At 45.5% G+C, this 27,308-nt stretch overlaps 1 protein-coding gene across 1 annotated transcript; it reads right to left on the bottom strand.

Moving 5' to 3' along the window:
• Window positions 1–1,151: 1,151 nt before the first annotated feature.
• Window positions 1,152–25,645, bottom strand: NDUFS8 (NADH:ubiquinone oxidoreductase core subunit S8). The gene is made up of 7 exons (XM_018568971.1): window positions 25,548–25,645; window positions 21,262–21,315; window positions 17,747–17,809; window positions 13,770–13,859; window positions 10,644–10,816; window positions 4,905–5,033; window positions 1,152–1,586 (listed from the first exon to the last, which is right to left on the bottom strand). The coding sequence occupies exons 2-7, from the start codon at window positions 21,302–21,304 to the stop codon at window positions 1,455–1,457; spliced, it is 630 nt and encodes a 209-aa protein (XP_018424473.1). The 5' UTR covers window positions 21,305–21,315; window positions 25,548–25,645; the 3' UTR covers window positions 1,152–1,454.
• Between the last annotated feature and the right edge of the window lie 1,663 nt (window positions 25,646–27,308).

The following is a 27,308-nucleotide window of genomic DNA, read 5'->3' as shown; positions in this document are numbered from 1 at the left end:
AGCTTTGTTTATAGAATTCCTTATCCCTCTTGTGCTAATCATGTGCCTTCTGCTCACTGATAAGCCAGCTCCGCTTTGTTATCAGTTACCCAAACTCCTTCTTAAAAAGGAGAACTATGGGGTCAGTGTTTTTCCCCATAGTTCTCCTTAGGGTAACGGGAGGACATAAACTAGCGTCCTCCCGTCACCCAAAGCTCAGTATACCGCGAGTTACAGCTCACTATATACTGAGACACTTTACTGTCCAGATCCACCCAGCTGCAGAATTGACATCTGGCTCTGCCTATCTAGAGGCAGAGCCAGCTGTACCCGCCCCCTTCCCCTAGTGAGCGCTGGAGGATCGGACAGGGGAGGGATCCCTGCAGAGAGTCGTGAGTGACAGTCACGGCTCTCTGCAGGGATAGATTAAGAAGTGAGCGAGCGACGGTATGTGTTCCCTAACTTCCTGATCTATTGAGCCGACCTGTGACAGTCTCATTGTCACAGGTCAGCTCTAACTATGAGGATGAGTGATTTTCACTTGCCTCGTAGTTCTCCTTTAAGGGGTGATTTGGCACTGGTCACATGATTTGCACAGGAGAGAACTAGAATTACAGAATACAGATTTTGCATTTTGTGAATAGCTCTCAGGGTGGTTACTTCCAAAAGGTATTTTCATTCTAGAGTACAGGTCTGCCCTAAATCGTACCAGTCATTGATACACCATGTACTCCACAGGCCAGACTCTTGCCAGGCAGGCCAACCATGAAAAGATGTAGTCCAGAAAATATCTAATTTGTATTCCATTTACTCAAAATTTGCCTTAAAATTCCAACTTAGAAAAAAAACAAACAATAAAATAAATGCACATTGCTTCAGACTTGAAAAGAAATGTGCATTTATTTTTTGCATAGAAGCCAATAAAGGGCCAATCAATGGATCACAGGTGCAATCACTAACATGGACGGGGAGTGTCAATGGACTACAATGGTGCGATGATGTCACCCATCGGACCATGTGTCATGTTACCCCCCCAAATCTGGATGTAACATGAAACATGGTCAGAAAAGTAAACTTACCCTTTAAGTGATGACTATTTTAAAATGGCCAGGTCCTCTTTAGATTAAACCACAGGCTTTTACAGTGCTGCAGCACACATACACTCACACATGTAAAATAGAAGTATGAACCTTTATTAGGTGACATTAGGAGTGGTGGTTTCCCCTACTGGATTCCTCCTGGATAAAGAGAAAGGACCAAATTAGCAGGACACAGCACTCTGTACATCTCAAGGTTATGGATAAGACAGTGTTACTGCAGGGATCCAGTCATTAGCCTGGACTTGACCCGGCATGGAGTGGACGCGTGGATAAGTGCTCTGCATGATGACAAGACTTACGGGCGGATTTTGGATTGGTTTGTGTTCTGTGTGCGCAAAAGTTGGTTTTGAATGTTCAAAAGGAGTCACTTAAGACTCAGCGGTACAGAAAGTCGGCCTGAATATTTGCCCCAATTTCAGCCTCCCATTTGTCGCCATTGTTTAGGAGCTTCTCTTTGTTGTACAGGAGTTCCTCGTGGGTCTCCGTGCTGAACTCAAAATTGGGACCCTGCAAGAAACAGGTGAAAGTGAGTCAAGTCCCGCATCCCAAATACATTTCATATAATGATTCATTTATAATTATCGGAATATAGCTCAATATCAGTCTCCTATCAACCTGGGAAAGGGCAGCACCTGTAGCCAATCAGGTTCTGCTGCATGCACTTGTGCTGGCAAGAGGCGTAAGCCAAGATTGGCCTCATCGGTGTGCTGCTGCTTCATTGTCCAATCAGAAAGCCAGATTTGTGCTCTTGACCAAACTGTGCTGCTTCTGTAGTGGAGGACAAGGATCTGTCTGTACTGACTGGCAGGAATTTCTGGATCTCAAGTCTGGTCACAAATCTTGAGGCCGCCATCATATACATCACTTCAACTGTGTATTCTGCTGCCTACCTAGAGATCAGTTTTAAATGATGGCCCCAGTCAGAATTGTAAAACCGGTTTTAATGTCACCAATATTGCTTCTACACTTTGTGGAAATGTGGTCTGCCGCCTCCTCGAGGATTGATGTAGACTACTGCTGTGGCATTGTCCACCTTAACCCCTTCGTGACTGACTCAACTACCACCATTTTATTCTATAGGGTCTTGGCATTCAGAAAATATATAATGTTGGGGGGTTTTACGTCATTTTCAGGCCTAAAATGTGGAATATAACATGGGTGCAAAAAATGAAAAAAGGGCCTCAGTCATGAAGGGGTTAAATTCTAAAACGTTTATAATTTCCCAATTTTTTGGTAAAATATAAAATACGGGGTCTAGTCGGGTAAAGAGACACCAAACATGTCAAGACTTAAAATTGTGCACACGCGCGAAACCTCAAAAAAAACTAAATTACCCAAAAATTGGCCATAGGCGACGCATTAAAAGCTTTTACCACTCATCAGTTTAGTGTTATCAGTGATTGATGGCCCTAAAATGATTGCTTTCACTGCGACGTTCGCGGCGATATGTAACATGTGTAGCGCAATTGTCATTTTTGCGTGCTGGCGCATGCGACGCATATTTACGTTTAAATGTGCGTAAATGAAGGTGGGGGGGACTTAAACATTGTGGGTGGGTTTACTTTTTTTTATTTGTGACCTGTTATTTTTTTAAACTTTTTTTGTTTGTGACTTTTATTTTTTTTAACTTTTTTTATTTATATAGATTTTTTTTTTACACTTATTGTTATTGCTATTATATAGGGGGATACCATCCCCCTATATAATAGCACAGGTACACTGACAGGTCCTCTTTATGGAGACATTAGGGGTCCCTAGACCCCTAATGTCACCTGGAGACCCCAAAAGAAGCTGATGAAGCACAGATTTGCTTCATCAGCTTCTTCTATCTGGCATAGGAGCCAGATGACTGACAGGTGAATGCGGAAGTGATGTAATACACATCACTTCTGCATTCACACTACGGAGGGAGAACAGCAAGGAGCTGATCTCCCTCCCTCCTCCTCCTGATGCCCTCCCGAGCCGGTACCGGGCCGCTGATGGGGCAGCGGATCCCGGGATTAAAGGTGAGGGGTCAGGAGGGGGGAGATGGCGGCACCCGCGATCGCGCGGGGGGGGGCTCCGAAATTCACGCCATACAACCGATCAGCGGCTATAGAGCCGCTGATCGGTTGTATGTGAAACAGCCGTTAACGGCTGTAGTAACAAGCGGGTCTTTCCTGCCCGTGCGCGCGCGCTAGGGGGCGCGCGCGAGCAGGAAAAAAATGCCGTCTGGCGACGGCAACCCGCAGATAGGAGACGGCAAGAGGTTAAAAGACCATAATAATATCCCGACTATAGATCGAGAAGTGTTTTCAATTACAAAACACTGATCACTCTACTGACAGTCTCTTTCCTGCAAATAGCAGGTCATTCATCGCTGCCCTCAGGGATTTCCCCTTCTCCCCGCTCTGTTCCTCCAGTGCTCATTGGAGGGGGGCGGGCACAGAGAGAGACAGAGCCAACTGTCAATCAGGCAACAGACTGAAACCAAACAATATTGTCAGAATCTTTCCCAGCTTAGGAGTGGCTCTGCGCCGTCAGCGAATAGCGGGCAGTAGGCCACTAGATGTTGACTTTGGGTCACAGCAGTACACGAGTATATGAACAATTAACTAATTTGACCCAAAAAGAACTAAAGCCAAAAAAGCTTTGACTTTAGTTCTCTTATCTTTATCTCTGCATTCAAGATCGGGAGGGCTGATCTCCTACAGCAGACATCAAGTATTATTTAGTGCCTCTTTTTCTTTACATCTGGTTCCTGACACCTCTTTCCTGTTTTGTTGCAGTCACTCACATGTATATGGACTGTTATCTTATGGTCACTGAATGTGGATGCTGCCATGCGGACATCTCCTTCTGAAAATGCTTGGTGCCATGCTTATACCAATATTTTCAGTCAGGAGATGGAGTTTCTTTTCACATGTTTTTCAGTTTCTTTCTTCCACCTACTGAGGAAATCATGTTTACAAAGCGCTGTAGCTCAAACTGGAATTTACATACAAAGAGGAGGAGGAGTGACCAGTCTCCCTTCAGGCGGCTCCATCCATCCTTTATTATGGAAATCTATAACTTCTGACATGTGGTCTCTAAGGAAAACCCTTAGCAATCTGGAAATCTTATTGTATGAAATGTTTGCTGTGGTTTTTTTTTTTTAAAGTAATTGAGGAGCTTATTAAGTTAAATAAACCATAACAGTTCAGCTTTAGGCCTCATTCACACGAGAAAAGGCCGGCACGTACAGCTCCATGCACGGCCGTATCGGGCAGCTTCCGGGAAGGACAGGTGCTGTATGTGATTAGTACGCATCCCGTCCTTCTCTATATGTGTATGCGGCCATACGCCGCCCTACGCTCACCCGCCCTGCACGTCCATGTGGGTGCAGGTGTCCATACTCGTACGCTGACAGGATGGATCCTGTCTGTGTCCGAGCCGGACACCCGTACTTGGGGTGAGCGTAGGGCGGCGTATGGCCGCATACTCCAATGGGGGCTGCGTACTAAATCACACGCAGCACCTGTCCTTCCCGGGAGCTGCCCGATACGGACAGAGCTGTACGTGCCGGCCTTTTCTCGTGTGAATGAGGCCTTAAGCAAGATTTTCACTTTCAGTGACCCAACCACTGATTAGAAGGGATCTTCTTACTTGGAACCTCCCATGATCAGTTAACAGCTTTGCCGAGTTTCAAAGCTATGAGCACTCCCCATTCTTCAATGCAAAGCAGGCATCCTCAACACAGGCTGTGCCACTGCCAAGGTGACAGCAGCCTGCATCGATTCCTATTTCATATTATAACAGCTGATCAGCAGAAAACCTCATTCTCAGGACCACCATCACATGTGTTACCTCCACAATGGCATCCACAGGACAGGCTTCCTGGCAAAACCCACAGTAGATACACTTAGTCATGTCGATGTCGTATCTTGTGGTCCTGCGACTCCCATCTGCACGAGGTTCTGCCTCAATTGTGATGGCCTGGGTGGGGAAAAAAAAAACAAATAAAAAAAAAACGTTATTTGATGTACGATTAAAACCACACACATATGTCCAAGTGTGCTTTGTTACCAGAGTAAGCAGAGAGACCGTTCAACCCTTTTGTAACCAGAGGCCATTACAGCCTAGCTGCTCAGACCACATATTGCTTATAACTTCTTCAAACTACCTAAATAATTTTTTACACAGTTTAAGGACAATATCGTTTTTTTACTTGGTGCACGGTTTCAATAAAGTCCCTGTTTGTTGAGCAGTAGAAAAATGACAGCAGTAACAAGCCATACATTACATAAGCATGTATAAACAACGTAAAACATTGCCGTACAGCGTTGCTCGTAACAGTCTGATAAAGGTGATATAAGCACATAAAAAGGTTCTAAGGAGGTACATCACGTGAGCTAGAAATGGGTCTCTCTGGGCTCATCCTGAGGATAAGTTGGTGAGAGCGTGGATATGAGAGTTAGCCTATAAGGGGCTGGAGTCCAGCATCAAGCTGGTGGCAGAAGCCTCCCATTTGGGAGCCACGTCTTCAAGTCGAGCTATCATACATCTTATGAAACGCTTATAATGAGATGTAGTAGAGGGATAAGAAGGGCAAGAGGGGAGACTGAAGAGGAAAAGGTCAGAAGGAATGAGGAGGAAAGAGAAGAGAAGGGGGGAAGATGAGGGGGGATAGGGGAGTGGATGTCAGGTGGAACGTTGGAGCCCAACAATTGTACATGAGATGTTTGTGGCAATATCTTCATAAGAGGAGAAGCTGGCGATGAGTGTCGGATGGTGCATGTGCTGTTGACCACCAGGACCATATTTTTTCGAATTTGTGCGTGGTGAGTTCGAGTTGAGCTGTTCTCTTCTCAAACGACATTACCCAATTAACATGCCTCTTGACGTTGGGGACACTCAGCTTATTGGTGAGCCAAGATTTCGCCATCTCTCTTTTTGCTGATGTGAGAACGTAGAGGGACATTTTGAAGGCAGTCTTGGAAAGGCCTGCCGGTTTGCAACCGAGCAGTGCAAATTTTGGGATCCTTTGTGTTTTTTTTTATCATAAGCTGCTCCTGATAGTTAGTGTTAGGACCAGCACTGTCCGTGACAATGCAGTCTCGAAACCAGAGTTCCAAATTTGAATGTAGATTAACGTTTCCTCAGCATAGGGCATTGTGCTGTGGAATGGTAAAAACAAGGGTCAAGATAGGAATTCTTTTTGGATTTGGTTTTTTTTTTATCCAGCAGTTCGAGCCATCCACTCTTTGGGTTCTTTCACATGTGCGTTGAGACTTTGATGAAAGAACAACGCTGATTGACACCCCTAAGGGTGTTAACAAGGCATCCGGCAGGCATTTTCAAGGTATTAACGAGGCTTGCAAAATGCCCTGCAAGTAGGGGAGTGAGCTAAAGGGTCAAGTGATGTAATAAAGGGAAGTGACCGGCAGTGGTGACACTTCTATATTGCTGAAAGAGTCGCAGTAGCTGGGCAGACTCCGGTCATACAATTCTGGGTATTGCTCAGCTGCTTAAATTAGCTGTGCAACATTTATTTCAGACATGACTGGTTCCTTCAATGTCTGGCAATGGTATGGCTGGCACTGCTAAGCTGCCATTGGTATGGCTGGCACTACTTTGGATAACGCTGATAACAGCTGGCACAGGTCAGGCTGTCACAGGTTGCAAGTACCTGGCTAGAAGTGGTCCTCTTGCTGGCAAATCACTGTTTGTGTGCAGACAGGAAGTAGCATCCGCACCTGCTCTGTCCACTAACTGATTCCCCCAGTGGTTTTTGGGATTGCAAAACCTCCTGTGCAACGCTTCTTAAATGCCCGAAGAATGCTATAGGACCACTGGCCGAGCATTTGAGGGGCTTTTTAATATACTTCAATAGAGGCATTATTTCAGTGGCAATGCCTCCAGATTGCGACATGCACTCTATTTTTTGACACGCAGCAACACAACACCCATGTGTGAACAGCACTGGGCAGTTGCTATAGCTTCATCCCACATGGGCGTTAATAGGCGGCAGAGAGGCTTTAACTGGGCGCGCGCAAAATGCCCAATATTTAAAAACATGGGTATGGGGTAACGATCGGTGCCCCCTCCGCGGTCCCCCTCTCCTCTGCAAGAATGCGGAAGTGTTGTATATTACATTACTTCCGCATTCCATTCTTGTGTCACTCTCCAGCTTCAGAAGCTGGCAAGAAGCTGATGGAGCAGATCTGTGCTTCATCAGCTTCTTTTGGGGGGTCCTAGGTGACATTAGGGGTCTTGAAGACCCCTGATGTCTCCATAAAGAGGACCTGTCACATATTTTGCTATAACATAGGGGGATTTTATTAGCCTCTGTATGTGATTATTGCTATCACATATGGAGGCTAAATAAAATCCCCCTATGTGATAGCAATAAAGTTTAGTGAAAAAAAAAAATTAAAGTTCCCCCCAAACAATTTAAAGTTACACATAAAAATTAAATAAAAAAAAAACAAAACATTTTTTAAAGTCCCCACCCATACATACACGCATGCAAACATGCGTCGGGGGCGCATACGTGCAAAAAAGACGATTGCGCCCATCACGCCGCACGTTACATATCGCTGTGAACGTCGCAGTGAGAGCAATAATTCTAGGGCCATCAATCACTGATAACACTAAACTGATGAGCGGTAAAAGCTTTTAAAGCGTCGCCTATGGCCAATTTTGGGTATGGTTGTTTTCTGCGATTTCGCAGGTGCGCGCAATTTTAAGGCTTGACATGTTTGGTGTCTATTTACCCGACGTGACTGCGACTTTTATATTTGACCAAAAAACTGGGTAATAATAAATGTTTCCTAACAATGTAAAAAAAAAACTTTTTTCCCCCCAAAATTTTCAATAATTTTTCCTAATTATAGTAAAAAATAAAACACGTAGTGGTGATTAAATACCACCAAAAGAAAGCTCTGTCCCCAAAAAATGGTATAAAATTAATTTCAGTACAGCGTTGCATGACGGAATAAACGTCAGTCAAAGTACCGCAGCGCTGAATACTGAAAAATGGCCTGGCCAGGAAGGGGGTCTAAACACCTGGTCAGCAAGCAGTTAAAAACGCTTCTTTAATGTCTGGTTTTAACACGTGTGTGAAAGAGGCCTTCCTCTCCTAAATGCTCACATTATGGGCTTACTCACAGTGTGAAATCTGTTTCTTGTAGTCCATTGAGGGAGAAAGGAATTGAATGACTGTTGGGTTATACTGCAGCCTACAGGAGGAATTGGGACACTGGCCCCCCAAAAAAGGAAGAGAACACAACAGCCCAGTTTAACCCCTCCTACTCCCTGCATGCCTTAGTTTTATGGAAAAGCAAAAGCAGACCCAAGAGCATGATGTGCAGAAGAGTGGGACCTGTGTCCTTAATAAACTACAGGCAACACATTTTCCATTAAGTGCACAAAAGTTCCCATTTTCGTTAGCGTTCATTGAGGCACACAGGAATTCAATGACTGTTGGGACATCAACAGCAGTCCAACTGGGGGGTGGGTAGCAGCAAAAAAAACACTAATGACTCAACAATGTAATTGGGGGGCTGCCTGCAGCTCAATAAGCCACATGGAGGGCCTTACACCTGAAGCTGGCATTAGATGAGGCATGGAAGTCTACAAGGTAAAATTTGGACAACATGTAAACAGAGGACCAAGTGGCAGCCAAGCAAATCTGGGAAACCGTAACTTGATGTCAAAAAGACCAGGAAGATCACACAGGTCCAGTAGAGCGCTCCTTGACAGGAAAGAGTGGAACACAATCCTCAAGCCCATTAAATGGTGTTTTGTCTTAGTCACTAAGAAATGGTGCAACCAGAAGCAGATTCTCCTTTACGGGGAACATCAAGAATGACAAAGTCAGTTTTCTAATGGATGCGGTATCTGTGAGGTGGACACACATGGCACAAACTACATCCAAGCAATAGAGGGAGTTCTCCAACTGAAGCTGGACTGACAGATTGAGGAACAAAGTCTTGTATGAGGTGAAAAGCCTGACACTACCTTACGTTCTGTGCCTAAACACCACTTTGTCCTTGTTGGCAACCAGAATTGCAACCTTCTGAGAGTGGAAAGGGCAACATCCCTAATAGGTTCAAAGAGGAAGTTTTGAAGTGCAGAAAGGACCAAATCCAGAATCCACAAAGTCAGCAGGGAGTACACAGAGGGAGCCACAAGAGAGACAACCTGTACAAATGTCTTAATCAAGGTATGGCAAGCTAGTGTTTTTTTGGAACAAGATGTCCTGCACTAAGATCTGGCCCTTGCTGGGTCTCAAGGCCAATTGTTGACCCAAGTCTCATTGTAGAAAGACCAGGATTCAGGGATATTTTTCTGGGAAGAAAGTTCCTTTCCTTGCACCAAGTGAAGTAGGTCTTGTATTTACGATGACTGACCTTGCAGGAAGTGGATTATGTTACTTCCAGCATCGTGGGAATCACAGAATCAAAGATCCCCCTATCCCTCAAGACTTTGGCTTGAACAGCCATGCCATTATAACCAGCGATTGTGAAACAGAATGGTAAAAGGATACTTGGGACAGAAGATCCAGACAATCTAGAAGAACCCACGAGGGTCTGCCATGAGTCCATTCAGGTCAATCTGGAAGAACCCATGGAGGGTCTGCCACGAGTCTATTCAGGTCAATCTGGAAGAACCCACGGAGGGTCTGCCACTAGTCCATTTAGGTCAATCTGGAAGAACCCATGGAGGGTCTGCCACAAGTCTATTTAGTTCAGAGTACCACATCCACCCGGGCCAGTCCAGAGCTATGAGGATCACCGGAATGCCCTCCATTCTGCAGAGCAAGTGAGCAAGGAGTTTCAGAGAAGGAAAGGAGAAAATTAGACGATATTGATCCCACAGAAACACCAGAGCATCCACTGCTTCCACCAAAGGATCTCTGCACCTGTCCAGTTTGTTGTTGAATCTGGAGTCCGTGGGGTCCATATCTTGCATCTACCACCTGGTACATGGGTCCTGAACACCTCTGGGTGCAGGTGCTGCCTGTTGAGAAGTTTGTCTGCCAATTGTGCACGCCTGGGAAATAAATGGCAGACAAGGTTTGACTGTGAAGATCCGCCCCCAAAAAAGAATTCTTTCTACCTTGCCTGCTGCGGCAAGACTTTTGGTTCCTCCCCGATGATTGATGTACACCTTAGCTGTGGCACTGTTCTTCGGACCTTGGCACATCCAGTGCAACCCAGTGCGATTTTCATTGCACAACATAATCTTATGTGATTTTTTTTTTCTATTGCATTTCAATGCAATTTTTCATTGTACGCTGCAATCCATTACAACGTTACATTATACAACACAATCAAGTGCAATTTTTTATTACACAATGCAATCCAGTGTAATGTGTAGTGAGCACTGCAATCCAGTGTGATTTCAATCCACACCACAATCCAATGTGCAGTGGGCACTGCAACCCAGAGTGCTTTTTACATCAATGCACAAAGAAAATATTTGTTATAAGGGACAGCATTTTTTGGAAGCGGGGGCGAAATCCAGAGCTGGGTGAACTAATCTATATACGGATACATTAGTCAAAGTTTTACATCGCTGATTTGATGCATTCCTACATACCTGAGCAGGACAAATGGCTTCACAAAGCTTGCAGGCGATACAGCGCTCCTCTCCTGATGGATATCTGCGAAGTGCATGCTCCCCACGGAACCGCGGGCTCAATGGACCTTTCTCAAATGGGTAGTTAATAGTGGCTGGCTCCCGAAACAAGTAACTGAGGGTCATTCCCAAGCCTGCAAAAGTAAAACCAAAATAAAGCTCTATGACCGCTATAGATTTAAGTCAACCTGAGATCTGCCCATGTAGGGAAAGCAACAGAATTACCATAATGGTGACCCCAAAGTACGTGAAGTGAAGACGCTATGTAAGCTTCAAATAATGACTTGGAGCTTACAGGAGACTGTGGACTGTCCTCCTGTCCCAATGCAACAGCCTTGGTGCTTACACAACCAATCATTAAACACCAGCACTGTCACATGGGAGAATGGCAGTAAGCAACATGATCCCCATCACCAGGAGTACTGGGAAGGTTTGGCTTGCTCCTGATGACCAAACTTAGCACTATAAAAAAGGTGAAAATATGCGGATGTTGGGGCCACCAATAAAGTAAACCTGTTGCTTTGCACCCTTAACTCATGAGAGGTCAAAGCCCAATCAGGACAGCTACTACTGAAGACTGCAATCATGAACACTAACTGTGCTCAAGTTGTTACTTAGAATGCCATTATCATACACATTTTTGAATATAGTGCCTGATCATACCATCAAAACCCCGATACCGGAACTTACGGTCAGAGGGAGATTCCCTTTGACCGGCAGTGCAGGGAGCATGGAGCCGTCTTCCTCACCAAATCAGAAACCCGGGCAGGGGGGTCATGACCTACCACCCAGCTTCCTGACTGGTCTGGAAACCAGACTGCCTCGCTGTGTCATGAGGGAGCGTGAAGCCTGTGTTCTTTCAATAGAACACTGGTTTACTGATAAGCCAGGCCCACGGTACTGGTAAGTACCGGAAAAAAAAAATAGGAGTCATCGGTACTCTTACTCGATACCGAAAAACCGATGTCCGAGCATCCCTGGTTTTAACCCCTTCCACAGCAAAGCAGAAAGGAACCTGGGAAATAACAGCACCCAGAGAATAAAAGGGAGCTGCCGATGCCCAGCCTGAAAGACCTTTTAAAAAGGTACGTTTTCAGAGACAGTGCAAGCACAGAGGCAATGCAGCGGCTCTTGACCTAGAAAGCTTTCTGCAGCCAACTTAACCAGAACCATTATGGTGTCTAGGCAAAGCCCAGTGCCAGAAAGTCACTTCCAGGCTTGTCCCAGAAGTCCAGATTTAGTACTATGCAAAAGCCAGGCTGAGGATGACCACATCAGAGAGCTGCAAGTCGGTGGAGAACATCAGCAGCCATGTCTTGATTGATGAAATAAATTGCAAGACAAAATCAGTCTTTAAAACAGCCGAGCTGAAAAAGATATCCACCTTCTTCAGGCACTAGTAAAAACCTGAGACATGCTGCTAGTAGGAAGGCCTGCAGTTTTTTGCTTGCCAGTGTCCAATTTGTCCTAAAAGGCAGAAGTATAATAATGGTACTATACTATATATTCCATACTAGAAGTATGGAAAATGGTACTAAAGGCAAAATGCTGCTGCTGATGAAAAAAAAATGGTACCAATGGCAGAAAATGGGGACACAAATTCAGTGCATCCCTAGCTTCTCTGCTCCCCTCTAATCCCTGCTGCATCTGCCAACACAGGCAGGGGAGGGCAGCGGGGATTAGAGAGAACACAGACCGGCGCCCAGCGGGGTAGAGAGAAGCTGTCAGGATGCTGAGCGGGGCAGTGCGGGGAGGAGAGAGCTGTCAGCTGTCGACAGGAGGCCGAGCTCTCCTCCCGCACCACACCGCTCTGCCTCCTGTGACAGGCGAGTCAGGATGGATAGCAGGTTACAAGCACTCCTCCACAGTAACCTAGTAAGCAACTCAGCGATCAGAACTGATTGCGGAGTGTATGTAAATATGCTTACGGTGTCCCCAAATATGAATGAACAGGAAGAGCTATACATCACTTCCTGTTCATTCAGCTGTACTTGTATACATAGTAACTGATACTAGCTCCTTAGTTAATGAATGGACAGGGACACTCAGTATAAAGGATTCCTGTTCATTCATAACAGGGGCTACAGAAAAAGATTTAGGACTCGTGTCCTCAATCTCTTCAGCTTTATTTTTAGCCTGATAATTTTTTTTTTTTTTTAATTTTTTTGGGTCTAAAAATTTCATTTCGGTGTCTCCCTACACAATGTGACCAAATTCTACTCGATCCAGCACCCCTTGATGAACGATGGGAAATTACTATTGAAAAGCCAATGTTATGGTAAAACTTTTATAAAGACTTAAGTGATTGGGTGTACTTTACCCGATTTCTGACTTAACTGGCCCAAGGGTATGTTTTACAAGTTTAGACTGTACAGTATGCTTTACTGGGGCAGGGACTGATATGAAAGGCTCTATATACTCTGCAAAAGTCCATTATAACTTGCAGGCGCAATACAAATCCAAGACATAAATAAGATGAAACATATTTTTTTTAGACTGCAGGGTCTAAGCACAACTCTTAAGAGAACTATGAGATGAGTGATTTCCACTCACCTCATAGTTCTAGCCGACCTGTGACAATGAGACTGTCACAGGTTGGCTCAGTAGATCGGGAGGTGAGCGAACACATACCGGCGTTCGCTCACCTCTCGATCCTGTCACTGCTCTCTGCCGTGACAGGGGAGGGGCTGGATTCCCCCCTCCCCGCCAGCGCTGACTGGCGGAACGGACGGGGGCGGGTACAGCTGGCTCTGCCTCTAGATAGGCAGAGCCAGCTGTCACTCATGCAGCTGGGCGGATCCAGAAATAATTGTCGGGATCCACTTCAGCTGTGGCGTCTCAGTATACGGCGAGCAGCAGCTCGCAGTATACTGAGCCTAGGGTGACGGGAGGACGCTAGTTTGTGTCCTCCCGTTACCCTAAGGAGAACTATGGGGAAAAGCCTCAACCCCATAGTTCTCCTTTAAGAAAACCTATGAACTCTTCCACGGCAAAGAAAAAGTAAGTAATTCCTATAGCGTCTCAGCACTTCCCTCTGTCAGGCACATGAATCTGCTTTAAACTCTTAGTTCTCCATTAGTGTATCACCTCTGAAAAGCTCTGTCCACAGCAACGTTTGAGCCGCTTTGTCGGTCACAGACTTTAGGTCAGTTAGCTCGTCTCTGGCATTTACGTACTCTAAAAAGAAAAGAAAAAAAGAAATGATTGTGAATTTCAAATGTGATTTTTCAGTTTGTTTGGCATTATATTTCATTGTATACAGTTTTCATCAGCAAATCGTGGTTTTTAAAATCTGTTGCAAAAAAATGTCTTACTTGGAAATCCTGCCAATGACAGCACTTTGTTTCTGGCTGACAGCAGGAAACTGCTTTGCAGTCAAGAAACACGGTTATAAACCAATTTCCTCGATACTCTCTAGAGGTTGAACTCGATGGACATGTGTCTTTTTTCAACCCGACTATGTAACTATTTAACGACAGATTACCCTGAAGGAATAGCTGGCATCTGCCAGGGACCCGTCCCACGCGAGTTTGGACATACTTGTAGGCTACCCCCAGGTCACTCAGCCATGGGCACGGAAGAGTGCAGGTACCCGGAGAGCTGAAGAGATGGCTGTGTAGAAAGTGTAGCACTGGTGGCCTAGGTATCACAGACTGAACAAGGGAGCACCGGCGACATTCGTGATACTAATAGCACAGTAAGCAAGGTACACAGGAAGAAGGGTGTACTAGTAGGGAGTTTTTTTGGAAGCTCTAGAGCAGGGGTGCCCACAATTTTTGTGTAAAGATCTACTTTCTGAATGATGAGCTACACGAGATCTACCAACAACAAAAAAAACCTCCCTCGCTCTCTCTCTCCTGGCTGTCTCTCCTCGCTCTCTCCTGGCTGTCTCTCCTCGCTCTCTCTCCCCTGGCTCATCCTCCTGGCTGTCTCTCCTCCCTCTCCTCTCTTGGCTGTCATTCCTCGTTTTCTCTCCTGGCTGTCTCTCCTCTCTCTCCTTGCGGTCATTCCTCGTTTTCTCTCCTCGGTCTCTCTCACCTGGCTGTCTCTCCTCTCTCTCTTTTCCTCTCTGTCTCTCCCTGTGCTCTCTCCTGGCTCACCCTGCTGTATTTTTCAACAGGCTGTGTAAACTAATATTCTTTGATGTAATACATAGCACTTCAACCACCAGAAAGGTGTCAGGGAGCTTGGCTTAGCAGACTCAGGCTGCAGTCACTGATCGGCCAAGAATTTTTGGGACTGCCTCCTTTTTCAATCAACTTTTGTCGAATGGGGGGGTCCTGACGGGTCCATGCACTAATCAACTTTTGGCTAAGTCAGCGGGATTTAGCCAATATTAGAGCATTGCATGTCCAAATTCACACTCCAAGTGGGGCAGGAGGGGGCGCGGCGGGCCATTGAAGTGAATGGCCTCCGGCCGCAATGCGATCTCCCGCACGGGATCGCAAGGCACATTGTGTCTGCGGTCCGGTGCGATCAAAATAGTGCTTGCAGCATCCCGTGCACGTGATCGCATTGCGGCCGGAGAGCTTGGCTACGGTGCCAGTCACTTCAATGGCCCGTCACTCCCCCACTAAAAAGTGAGCCAGCGGCAATGCGAGGCAGTGCGTTCTGGCCAGAATTGGGCCAGAACGCACTGCAACTGGTGTGAACGGGCCCTCAAATTAGAGTGGATGTAGGCTGCAACAAGCTCACTGCTAGCAGTAAAAACCCTCCAAAAGTCATAGCAGCACTGCTGGCAACAAGTGTGTGTGTGTGCGTGTGTGTGTGTGTGTGTTTTAAATCAGTTATAGAAATCCTTCAGCATGCTGAAGACATAGTGCTTGATTGATTAAATCTGCACACCAGAAAAGCATCCAAAGGGCTCATTCACACCTGTTGCAGTGACCAAGGCCAGTCACTGCAAAGACATGCAGAAAACATTTTGTTTTCCATGTATCCCGTTCAGACCACAATGCGGGTGTGATGCGGGTGTAGAAAAATGCTGCATTTTCTCGCCTTACACAAAATGGCACCAGAAGCCACTGACGCGTAATACATTGCACAACTGTGCAAGTGAAGTGCATGCTTTGTACACTGCCAATAAAGTTAAAAAAAGAAAAGTAAAACACATTGCTTACATGGTAACTAGGAGGTGCACCGAAAAAAATTTGTCAGGCCGAAAACAAAAATGTTTTTATTTTTTCACATTTTTTAAAAATATTTTTATTTATTCATTTTTTATTTTTAGGGGCTTCGGGGAAATATTAGGGATCTAAACAGACCTCTGGTATTTCCCTTTTAAAAAGAGAAAAATAGATTGTTAACACAAAGTCCTCTGCAGCCCCTGTTATCAATGAACAGGAATCCTCTATACTGAGTGTTCCTGTCCATTCATAACATGAGAACATTGTTTGTTTACTATAACCACAATCATGAATGAACAGGAAAAAATGTAGATCACTTCCCATTCATTCATAATTGAGGATATAGTCAACATACCATGTCCTCAATTATGTACAAACATCACTGAGTGTTTGTACTCGCTCTCCTCTCTGACACGCTGTCACAGGAGGCTGAGTGTGTGGGCGAGAGGAGAGCCCAGCCTCCTGTGAGAGCGCTGTCTCTGCCCCCACACCGCTCTGCCGCACTGTGATAGGCGGCCGAGCAATGTGGGAGGAGGGACACCGGCCGCTCACAGCGCTCTCCTCACGCAGCGCTCGGCCAGCTGTCACTTTCTCTCCTCCCCGCTGGAAAAAAAAGCAGCGCCCAGCGGGGAGGAAAGAAAGCAGAGAACTTTATCTGTTAAGAGTTAAGGAATATGGCGGTGTTGCCTCCCTGTCTCCAGCCTTCTGATTAGACAGTGAAGAAGAAGAAGCAGCCACACACTGATAACTCCTGTAACCTCCTGTAAAGCAGGACTCAGCCTGAAGGAGGAAGGTCAGTACTCTCAGCCAGTCAGGAATGTATTGGTTTTTCCCAATTAGACATGTGTACAGGATGGGATCACTGTGCAGCTGCTCCTTTATTATCCAATTAGCAGGCTGGGAGAAAAGAAGTGACTAAGGAGCCAAACTTCAGAAACATATGTAACATATAGTCACCCATCTCTTATGTGAGGGGTGAAACTGTTCACATGCTTCTAGTTACGAGGCTAAGACAAGAAAAAGATGTGGGGCATATAAATGGGAGCTTGAGGTCCCTGGCACCCCCCTGGATTGTCAGGCTGCCTTCTACATCCAAAAAAAAAAAAATTTGTGCAGCGAGTTCTCTGGTAAAGTCCAAAATAATAGGATAAAAAAGTAGGGATGCGCCAAAACATTTCGTCCGAAAATGGTACATGGGTAAAATTACGATGGTACCAAAACGGCCGAAAATTAGGTGCATGCCCAGTTTCTCTGCTCCCCGTTTGGCGCCTGTCTGTGTACCACCTCTGATCCCCGCCTGTGTTGGCAGAGGCAGTAGGGATTGGAAGAGACACAGAGCAAATTCAACTGCTGGCCACCAGCGGGGAGGAGAGAAGCAGACAGGAAGTCTAGAAGAAAAAAAAAAAAAAGTTATTTTTCGGTTTCAGCCTGAAATTTTTTTTTTTTATTTCGGTTTTGGTCTAAAAACTTCATTTTGGTGCCTCCCTAAAAAAAAGCTAGCCGTAAATCAATCCCACAGCCTTCACCTAAGAATGGGACAACCCCTAACGGCTCATGCACAAGCGTATGGGCATACAGTGTAAAACGCGCCTGTATCTGCAGGACCCGGGAGCCCCAGCTGCTGTGTTTTAGGATTGGACAGAATACGCTGTAAGTGGGTATCCGTGTGAAAACCAAAGTACTGACCTTCACACGTGTGCAAGTTCCTGAATGTGGAAGTGTTATCTTCAGGAACTTCTACGTATGCAAATACCAGTACTTGTGTTTACATGCATATACCCATGTACAGCATACTCTTCCCATACAATCCTATGTACAGAAAAACGCAGCAGCAGGGCTTCCCAGGCACGGCAAATTCAGGCCCACGTTACACAGTATACCCATTACCGCCTTTAATCAGATCACAGCGTGGCACTTATTAGCTAATCCCTCACTTACTAAATGAATGCATCTGAGGAGCCAGACTGAAAGGTCGGACCAGTGTCTGAGAGCATGGCGGACCTGCAAAAGAGAACCAGTAAAAAGAAAGAAAATTATTCACATGATAAAAAGATCAAAGATATTCATGAACACAATCGGCACTTTTTCTGTAGAGCCTGATGGGGCAATAGAAGATTTTGTGTTGGCTACAAGTGGCTTTTCACCCAAACTGCCACACAACAGGCAAAGCTATAAACAGTAAACCATTAAAAGTATACGAGACGTGCAGTAATGCACGCATCACACCCATATGCATGGGGGAAAAAAAATTAGAGTTAGGTACCTGGTAACTGTTTCTAGGAACCTCCCAGAACAGCATCAGAGAGAGATAGACTCCTCCCACCGGAACAGGAAACCCATCACCCACACCTAATAAAAAAGGATCACATGCCTTGCATACCTCAGCTAAAATATAAGAACTGAAGGATACAACACTGTTAGACCATCATCCATATATGCATTTAAACATAGTCCAATATAAAAACTCTCCAATATCGGGCGGGAATCCCTGCTGTCCTGGAAGGTTCCTAGAAACAGTTACCAGGTACCTAACTCTAATATTCTCTAGTCACCTTGCAGGACAGCATCAGAGAGGATAAGCGAGCACCATACTCACAATTAGGGGGGGGGGCCACAGCTTGCAGGACTTTCCTCCCGAAAGCCTGATCTTGGTTGACCGTTACGTCAACTCTATAGTACTTAACAACGTCAAGAACCTGGACCAGGTAGCTCTGATCTGGTGTAGCCCCTTCACTTTCTGCCCATGAAGAGGCCAAGGCCCTGGAAGAGCGTGCCGTAATATGCTCTGGTGGTTTTTACATTTTGTAGCTCATAAGCGTGTTTGATTGCTAATTTAATCCACCTTCCTATAGAACGTTTAGAAGCGCTCAGGCCCTCTTTTCGTCCTGAAAATAATATGAACAGAATGTTCCATTTCCTCATGCTCTTAGTCTTGTTCATGTACTCTAGCCCACAATGATGAACGTCAATGCCTTGTAAAGCTGCTTCTTCCTCATTCGATGGATTGGTACACAAGGAGGGAATTACCACACCCTGTGCTCTGTGAAATACTGAAACTACTTCAGGTAGAAAATCCGGGTCCGGCTTTAATACGATTTTGTCCTTAAGAATTGTGCGATAGGGATCCAAAATCAACATCACGTAGGAAACTTCAGGCTGAAAAAAGACAGAATTTAAAGGGCAGATGGGGGCTGCCCTGGATCCCTCAAGTCCACTGTCCCAGGAAAATAGGACCCATGACCAAGAGGCCCCTGCTCACTAGCACGAAGGCCTTTAGTGGAAAACAACAAACATTACGATGTACTGCATGGCCGGGGAAACAAATAAACTGAGGTATGCAAGGCATGTGGTCCTTTTTTATTAGGTGTGGGTGATGTGTGTCCTGTTCCGGTGGGAGGAGCCTATCTCTCTGATGCTGTCCTGGAAGGTGACTAGAGAAAATACCTTGTATGAAACAGACATCAATGCATGTCAATACTACATGTTGAAGTAGTAAAGTTTACCCAGTTTTAGGTAAAGTGAAGAAGGGTTAGATTTTATTGCTGTCTGTGTTCCTATTGGGAGCATTTCTCACCACTTCCTGTCAAGCCAACATCCGGAAGTAAAGCAAATGTATTCCTCCCTTAATCCATGCAACAGTAAAAACAAAACAACAAAAAACACACACAGACAAAAAGTCTATCTATACACATACACCTTCAAAGATCCTTGTAAAGACTAAATGTGCCTTTACTTACCCATATTAACCCCTTCATGACTGAGGCCTTTTTTTTTCATTTTTGGCACCCATGTTATATTCCACATTTTAGGCCTGAAGATTACTTAAATCCCCCAAACATTATTTTCTGAAAGCCAAGACCATATAGAATAAAATGGTGGCAGTTGCAAATGTTTATGTTGCACGATATTAGCGTAACGCCTTATCAAACCCCAAAATTTAGTGGAAAATGCACTTAAATGCCCCAAAACACATTGTTTTATTAAATATAAAAAGATGAGGTTGCAACAAGTAAATAGATACCCAACATGCCCAGGTTAAAAATTGTGTGCATCTGTGAACCGGCGACAAACTTCAGTACCCCCAAAAAGTCCATAGACGCTTTAAAAGCCCCCACAGGTGATTAATTTAGAGATAATCAAAAATACCGGCCCTAGAACTATTGCTCTCACTCCGACATGCGCAGCGATACCAAACATGTGTACCGTGTTCGTCTTTTTTATACGTAGGCACACCTGGCGCGTGTTTACGCGGCGACGCGTATGCTCGTGGGGGCGAGGGACTTTAAAATTATTTTTAGATTTATTTTATGTAATGTTAATTTTAAAAACTGTTTTGTTTTTTTAACTTTAATTGCTATCACATAGGGGGGCTTACAAGCCCGCCATGTAATAGCAGATGGTGGTGACAGGTACTCTTTAAGGTGATGCTGGGGGGTCCGAAAGACTCCCAGTGTCACCTTTACACTCCAAATAAGCTATTGAAGTGCAGATCGCACTTGGCTTCAGGAGCCCAGAACTGACAGCTATGGGACCGGAAGTGATGCAATCTGCATCGCTCCCAATCCCATAGAACAGGGAGGGGGAATGGCCGTAGAAGCGATCTGGCGACAGCTGAGTCGCCAGAATCGCTTCTATTGTAAAGCCGACAGTTTAAGCAGACTCAAAAAGCCCGGCGGCTTTTTGAGTCTGCTTAAACAGTCCCGCTGCTAGCGACATACACTGTACGTCGTTAGTCGTGAAGGGGTTAAGGGTGTAACATGAAACATGGTTACATCAACGGCTCCCCGCACCCACTTACCTGAATCCAGGGGTTCTGCTACCCACAGGCAACTGCTGTTTTTTGAAACTGACGGAGCCACGTGACCCATTCATAGATTCCTTGACAGGATCTGGGAATGGAGAAACTACTGTGCCAGAGGGACTTGAAACTCTCAATGGAATACAAATGCGGTGACATTACCCCGCTTGTAGTCCATTCATTCTTCCTCCCGTCCATGTTACAGAATGTCTGTACCGAGGAAGGGAGAAAGTCTGTAGGAGCCAGATAATTGCACTTATTGCGGTTGCAATGCTTTACTGGCTCCTATGCAAAATAATAATAATAATAATAATAATAAAAGCACAGTTATGTATTTTATGAATATGTGTGTGCATTGATTTATCTTCCAAAAGGTGGACTTTGGATCGAGTGCTATATAGGTGAGGTAAGTGGCCAGGGCTAGGCTTCAAGGCAAAGTGGCAAACAGGAAAACACTTTCTATATAGTTCTTTTTTTTTTTTAAACTAGTGCCCCAATATTAAATGTGTATTTGTAAGACAAGGATTGGACATAAACAGTACAAAACAGATATAAAACTTTAACAGAAATAGATGGACAAGAATGTGCCTGGTCTGTGGGGGCCACATGTCTCTAGGTTAAACCAGTGAGATATACACACACACACACTGCTTACCTGCTCGCCTGGCAGCATTGTAGATGAGACGAGCGCCCAGCATGCTCACTGTGTCTGTAATAACACCAATGAATAAAAGTGCACAAAATTAGTAACAGTAACGTGAACAAAGTCAAATCCTGTCTAAAGCTGGCCAGGATGTTCAGACAAATAAATAAAAAGAAATCTGGACATTTGATAATGCCATCAGAGACTTAACGAATGTCAATCAGAATTGCATTTGTTTTTAAAGTGACACCAAAGGGAGTTGAATCTTAAAAATACATTCAAGTACCTTATCTATTACCAAAATGATATCTTATTGGCTGTAGATCCTCCAATCATCTCTGAATTGGTGCTGACACTGTCTTTCCTTCTGGAGGGTGGCTACTTATCTTCCCCATGGTCCCTGTGTGTGTGTTGTAAAGTAGTCACCGCTCTTGTGCTGGACTACAATCTTAATACAAATTAGTAAACTAAACCTGAGATTGTAGTCCATCACAGGAGCGCTGACTACTTTACAACACACACAGGGACCATGGGGAACAAAAGTGTCCACCCTCCAGAAGGAGGGACAGTGTCCATACTTTAAGGCCCCGTTCACACCTGGGCGTTTTGTAGCGCGTCCCTACGCTCTGTAAAACACTCAAACACCGAAATCCCATTATTTCCTATGGGTATGGTTCCCACCTGGGCGTATTACAGGCCGTATGAACGCGCTACAAAACGCCCCACGCCCAAAGAAGTACAGGAGCTTCTTTGGGGCGTATTTGCCGCGCGTATCTATTGGGATACAGCCAGGTAGCCCTCGGAAACGCGCGTTTGTCGCATGTTTTTTTTACAGTGAATCGCGGTAGAAACGTGCATATATGCGATACGCCTAGGTGTGAACCAAGCCTAAGGGCCTGTTCACATGAGTTTCAGGTCCTGATCAGGTCCTCATCTGCATACGCGGTGCTATGTGTTTTTGCCGCGTTTTTGATGCGTTCCAGTTTTTTTTTTTGCTGGAGCGGGGCTATCAGTATGTTAGCTGCAGTGCAGAGCGTTTTTGACGCGTTTTCGGGCCGTTTCCTGACCGGAGAAAATGTGACATGCAGTGTTTTTTTGTCGTAAGCTGAACGGACTGCGCACGTGAGAACTGTAGCCCATAAAACACATAAGGATACATTGGGATGCATTTTTAGTGCAGGAGCGTACGGATCAGGTCAGCACAGAAAACGGACGTCGTGTGAACAGGCCCTCAGAGATGATTGGAGGATCTACAGCCGAGTGATACACAAGAAGATACATTCTTTTGTTAATAGTTAAGATACTTTAACGCATTTTTGAGATTTAACTCCTGAGTGTACTGTCACTTTAAACCTTCCGTTTTGAAATGAGTGGAATTACCAAAACAAAAAAAATCACTGTTAGAATTTTGTTTAAAAAGGAAATTGCCATCCTCCGATTTTTTTTGTCACTACAGCCAAAACGGTTCATCGATGAATTAGAGAATCGAACAAATGCGTTTTCACAAAACATTTTTTTTTTCCAGACAAAAAGTCTGCTGGCGTCTGGCCAACTTAAGGATCTACAGCAGGGGTGGGAAACTTTGCCACTGCAGCTGCGTTGAAACTCCAGCTCCCAACATGCTTCTGCCTCTGGGAGTCATGTCTGCGGCTGTCAGTTTTGCAATGCCTTATGGGACTTGTAGTGCCACAACAGCTGGAATGCTGAGGATACCTACCCTTGAGCCACGGCATCCAACGTACAAAAATCAGTTGGATGGCTATACATAGCTGCTCCTGAATTTAAAGCAACCCTGCCGATGTTCTAAAGCAGGGGTAGCAAACCTCCGGCCCTCCAGCTGTGGTGGAACTACAAATCCCATGAGGCATTGCAAGATTCTCACAGACATGACTCCCGAAGAGATGCATCATGGGATTTGTAGTTTCACCACAGCTGGAGGGCCGGAGGTTTGCTACCCCTGACCTAAAGTGTGAAATAAAGGAAGATACCGAGTACATATCTCTACTGCTGCCAGTGCCAGAGATCTGCTTCATCAGCTTCTGTAGCTGGAGAGTGACACTGAATGCAGGAAGTGATGTAATATACATCACTCCCTGCATTCGGGGACTGAGGAGATCAAAGGGAGACCGTATACTCAACTCCCTTTGATCTCCTGTCACAGAGCCGTGCTGGTCCCGGCCGCATCGGGCACAGCGGATCTCGGGACCGGCAACGGCAGTGACAGCTGCTAATACAAGCGATGGAGCGTCTCTAGAGACGCCCGATCGCTTGAATGTAAAGCTCCCGGCCGGCTGTGTAATTACAACGGCTGGCCGGGAAGCTGCTCGTCGGGCTCTGCCGTCCTCTCGTCGCAGACGAGTGGATTTTTCAAGCCCTGGATATATCCCATTCACACCTGCGATTGGGGATTCCTGTGTCACAAAATTGTGATTTCCTGCAGCAGGAATCCCTATTCTGGCGTTTACATGCAGCAACTGTCACCCATTCATGTTAATGATCAGGTGACAGCTGCAGAATGTACACGCCTGCATACCACATGTGATCGTATGTGATATGATTACATGCAGGTACAAAAACAATCACTATCCCTGGCAGACTACACAGTAGAAGAAGCAGAAGTCACTGATCACTGATGCTGTGACTTCATCTCATACTCGGCTGGTAGAGGAATGTTCTACAGATGTATGGAAGAAAGGACTTTTCTTTGCATGAGCTTGGCGTTACCCCTTATAAGCCTCGGTCATGCTTATATCATTGAAACCCCTCAATTTCAGCTGCAATGCTTACTGGAGACTCTCCTACTACTCTTCCGTCTCCCAGTCCAAACTCAAAATGGCCCATGCAAGTGTCCTACGGGCTCACGCACATGGCTGCTAGCAATGAGCTAGGCTCACCCAAGCCCACTCAAAACTGCCCCACCCAATCAGCTGCAGAGAGACATATTCCCCCACCCCGCAGCTATACGTCACAAAGGGGAAAGGAAATTGCGTTACTTGGGGGAATGAGCCCGCCACAACTGCCGCCACTGATTGGGCTAGGAGAGGGACGTTGCGGTCACAGTTATGACCTGGCTTGAGACAAACTGCATTTGCACAAAGCCCAGGCTCGTCTCTAATGGCCGCACAATGTAAATTGTGGCGTATATCCCCTGCCATGGAGCCACAGGTGCTGCGTGTAGCCTCCCATAAAAGTCTGAGGCTATACGCGGGTATATACAAATCCCCGAACACAGACAGTCTACACAAGTCTGGAAGATACCCACATAAGTAGGGAAGCTTAGAGCAGGATGTTGGCTCTGTAGCTTGTGTCTTCAAAAGCAAGTCAATGACAGATCCCATTATTGTTTCCGGACAGGTTTGGCATATACCCACATACAGCCATTGACTTTCATGGTGGGGTGATCCGCAGCAGCTGTGGTTCCCTGGCAGGGGGTAATACACTGGAATGAACATTGTACGACCACAGCATGAACCCTAAACAGGTTGTATCACTTATTACAGGGATAGCCAAACTCCGGCCCTCCAGCTGTGGTGAACCTACAAATCCCATGATGCATCTCTCTCCGGGAGTCATGTCTGTGGCTGTGAGAATCTTGCAATGCCTCATGGGATTTGTAGTTCCACCACAGCTGGAGGGCCGGAGTTTGGCTATCCTTGACTTATTATAACAGCAAACAGCTGCAGAAGTATTGCCATTATCATTATTATTACATAGTATTTATATAGCGCCAACAGTTTGCGCAGCGCTTTACAATTACTGCCATTGCATGTCTTAAATCTACAATTATGGCTGAACAGAGGATTTGCCGTTTACATTCACACCTTCAGTCAGGTAACCAAGTCAATAACTAGATTTAATAAGCTGATTAAACTGTACAATTTATTATTTGGCTGAATGTGTATATTCAGCAATCAGCTCGCCTCCACTGTACACGTTGAGTAAATATACAACACGTGGGGTGACATAAAAATAAAGAGTTCCTGGCACAAGGTTACATTATACTAAGAAGTATATTTAAATAGGGTGAACTAGGACATAAAACAGGCTACTGCGCGTGCGCAGTGGGTGTACAAGGGCTTCCACGCATGCTCAGTAGAGTCACGTGTCAACCGGCGCATGCGCAATGTCCTCCAGTTGTGCGTTCCACGGGGTACGTCTCTTGTGGTTACCCTTCTAGCAGCTATAGAAGTAATAGGGGGACAAGACTGGGAAGCGCATTGAACGCCACTAATACCCGCTTCTCCAAAACCTCCCTATCGGTTTATATTCCGTCCCTTCAGAGAAACGCCGGTGCTCACCTGACAGCTACCGCTGACCTTGCTGCTTGCTAGCGACCGTAGAAGCTGGCGGAAGCGGCGATTGGCCAAAGCCGACGTCATTCAGACGTGGAGGCGGGCTTTCAGTTTTACGTTTTGATATCTCCATTGGCTGGTTCTCCGACCACGCCTTACTACTATGCTGGTCACCGCCTAGCTTACCGTTGATTGGATGAAGGAGCATCTAGCGGTGATTGGCTTGCCTGGCTGTCTATTTATATTTATTCGAATTGTAATTGGTTTACAGTATCATTCGGAGGGAGCCAGGCTGAGGCTGTCACTGAGGACAGGTCACGTGATCGCCTGTCACCTTTTTTGGAACTAAAGTGTTATAAAAAAATGAAGATTGCTATAGTAATGACCACATATCAGTAGTATAATCTATTCCTTGTGAAGTGTAGCTGCCACGGTGAAAAGCCTAACCACATTTTATACTGAAATTCACTTTATATGGAAACTGAGTATGAAGCTGCACGCGCGCATTACAATCAGATGTATTGCAATCTCTGTCCGCCATCAGATCTACCAGTACTATGCAATTTTAAAGCCCTAAAAACAAACCAGATTGTAGCCAGCCAACTCCGTTTTTGTGTGACCACACACGTTACAATCTGATTGCACAATCTCCTTTAGATCTTCCTGTGACTATGCGCTACTGTTAAGCTTTGTGGAATCTGGGTCAGTGTGTGTCCCTAGTGTACAGGCTACTACAGGATCAGTTATATCCGTCTGCTCTGCTATAGCAGGGTTGTTTTAAAGGGTCTATCCGTACAAAACTGATATATTTCACGGCTCGTTCCGCCCATTTGACATTCTGAGCTGTCAAGTAGTATATCACATAGCATTCGGGAGCTCCAGAATGCCATTCGGGTCCGTGAGCAAAGGTGTCATATGAAAAATATTATGGGAGTTCCCGATTGCTATGTGGTATTTGACAGGGGAGAATGTCAAATGGGCGGAGCGAGCCCCGTGATGTCACGGCTCGCTCCGCCCATCTGTTTACTGTCGGGCCGAATGTCATTTTGTAGCTCGTTTTTGTCGTTTTCGGACGGTCGTCGTTCGACTGGAGTTTTTTTATTTCGGCGGGTCTGCGGGCATCGTGCATAGTGATTGACGCTGGATTACATCGATGGAGCCATTTTTTTTTAAATTAGTAGTCAAAAATGTACTTTTTTTTTTTCAATTGAAGGATTTTCATTAAAAGTGTGGTTTGTTTATTTACTCTGAATTCAAACCTTTAGTGAATGAGTAGGGGTACAAATACACCTTACTCATTCACAAGGGGGGGGCGGCATCTGGGTGGCCCCTTAATTAAAAGAGTACCCCAATGCAAATAAGCCCACTTGCCGGCAGACCCCCACAACCACTGGGTCAGAGTTGTGGGGAAGAGACCCTTGTCCCCATCGGCATCGCCACCCTCCCAATGCCAAGGAAACCTGGCCTGGAAAGTTTTTTTTTCTGCCCTGCTGGGCCTGTGCTTGGATCAAGGGTCTGGTAGGAATGTTAGGGGGAACCCCACGTTTTTTTTACCCATTTTTTGGGGCTGGGGTTCTCCCTTAAAATTCCTACAAGACCTAAAGGGCCTGGTATGGATTTTGGGGGGAACCCCACACACGTTTTATTTTTGTTTTAACTTGTTTTAACATTCCTACTAGACCTAAAGCAGACATCTCAACTCTCCCGGATGCTCCGGGAGTCTCCCGCTATTAGATAGCGGTTCCCGGACATTTTCTCTACTCGATC

Source organism: Nanorana parkeri, unplaced genomic scaffold (genome assembly GCF_000935625.1).
Source record: "Nanorana parkeri isolate BGI_ZX_2015 unplaced genomic scaffold, ASM93562v1 scaffold1269, whole genome shotgun sequence".
Classification (NCBI taxonomy): domain Eukaryota; kingdom Metazoa; phylum Chordata; class Amphibia; order Anura; family Dicroglossidae; genus Nanorana; species Nanorana parkeri.
This window is presented reverse-complemented; position numbering and strand designations above follow the sequence as displayed.

Bases quoted from the DNA above. Each gene is read 5' to 3' on its own strand.
- NDUFS8 (XM_018568971.1), bottom strand. From the start codon at position 21,304: ATGCTGGGCGCTCGTCTCATCTACAATGCTGCCAGGCGAGCAG. The intron at 10,817-13,769 runs GTGATACACTAA...TTACTTTTGCAG, and splicing joins GTGGACAGAGCTTTTCAGAG to GCTTGGGAATGACCCTCAGT. The intron at 1,587-4,904 runs GTAACACATGTG...TGTTTCTTGCAG, and splicing joins CTGTGGATGCCATTGTGGAG to GGTCCCAATTTTGAGTTCAG.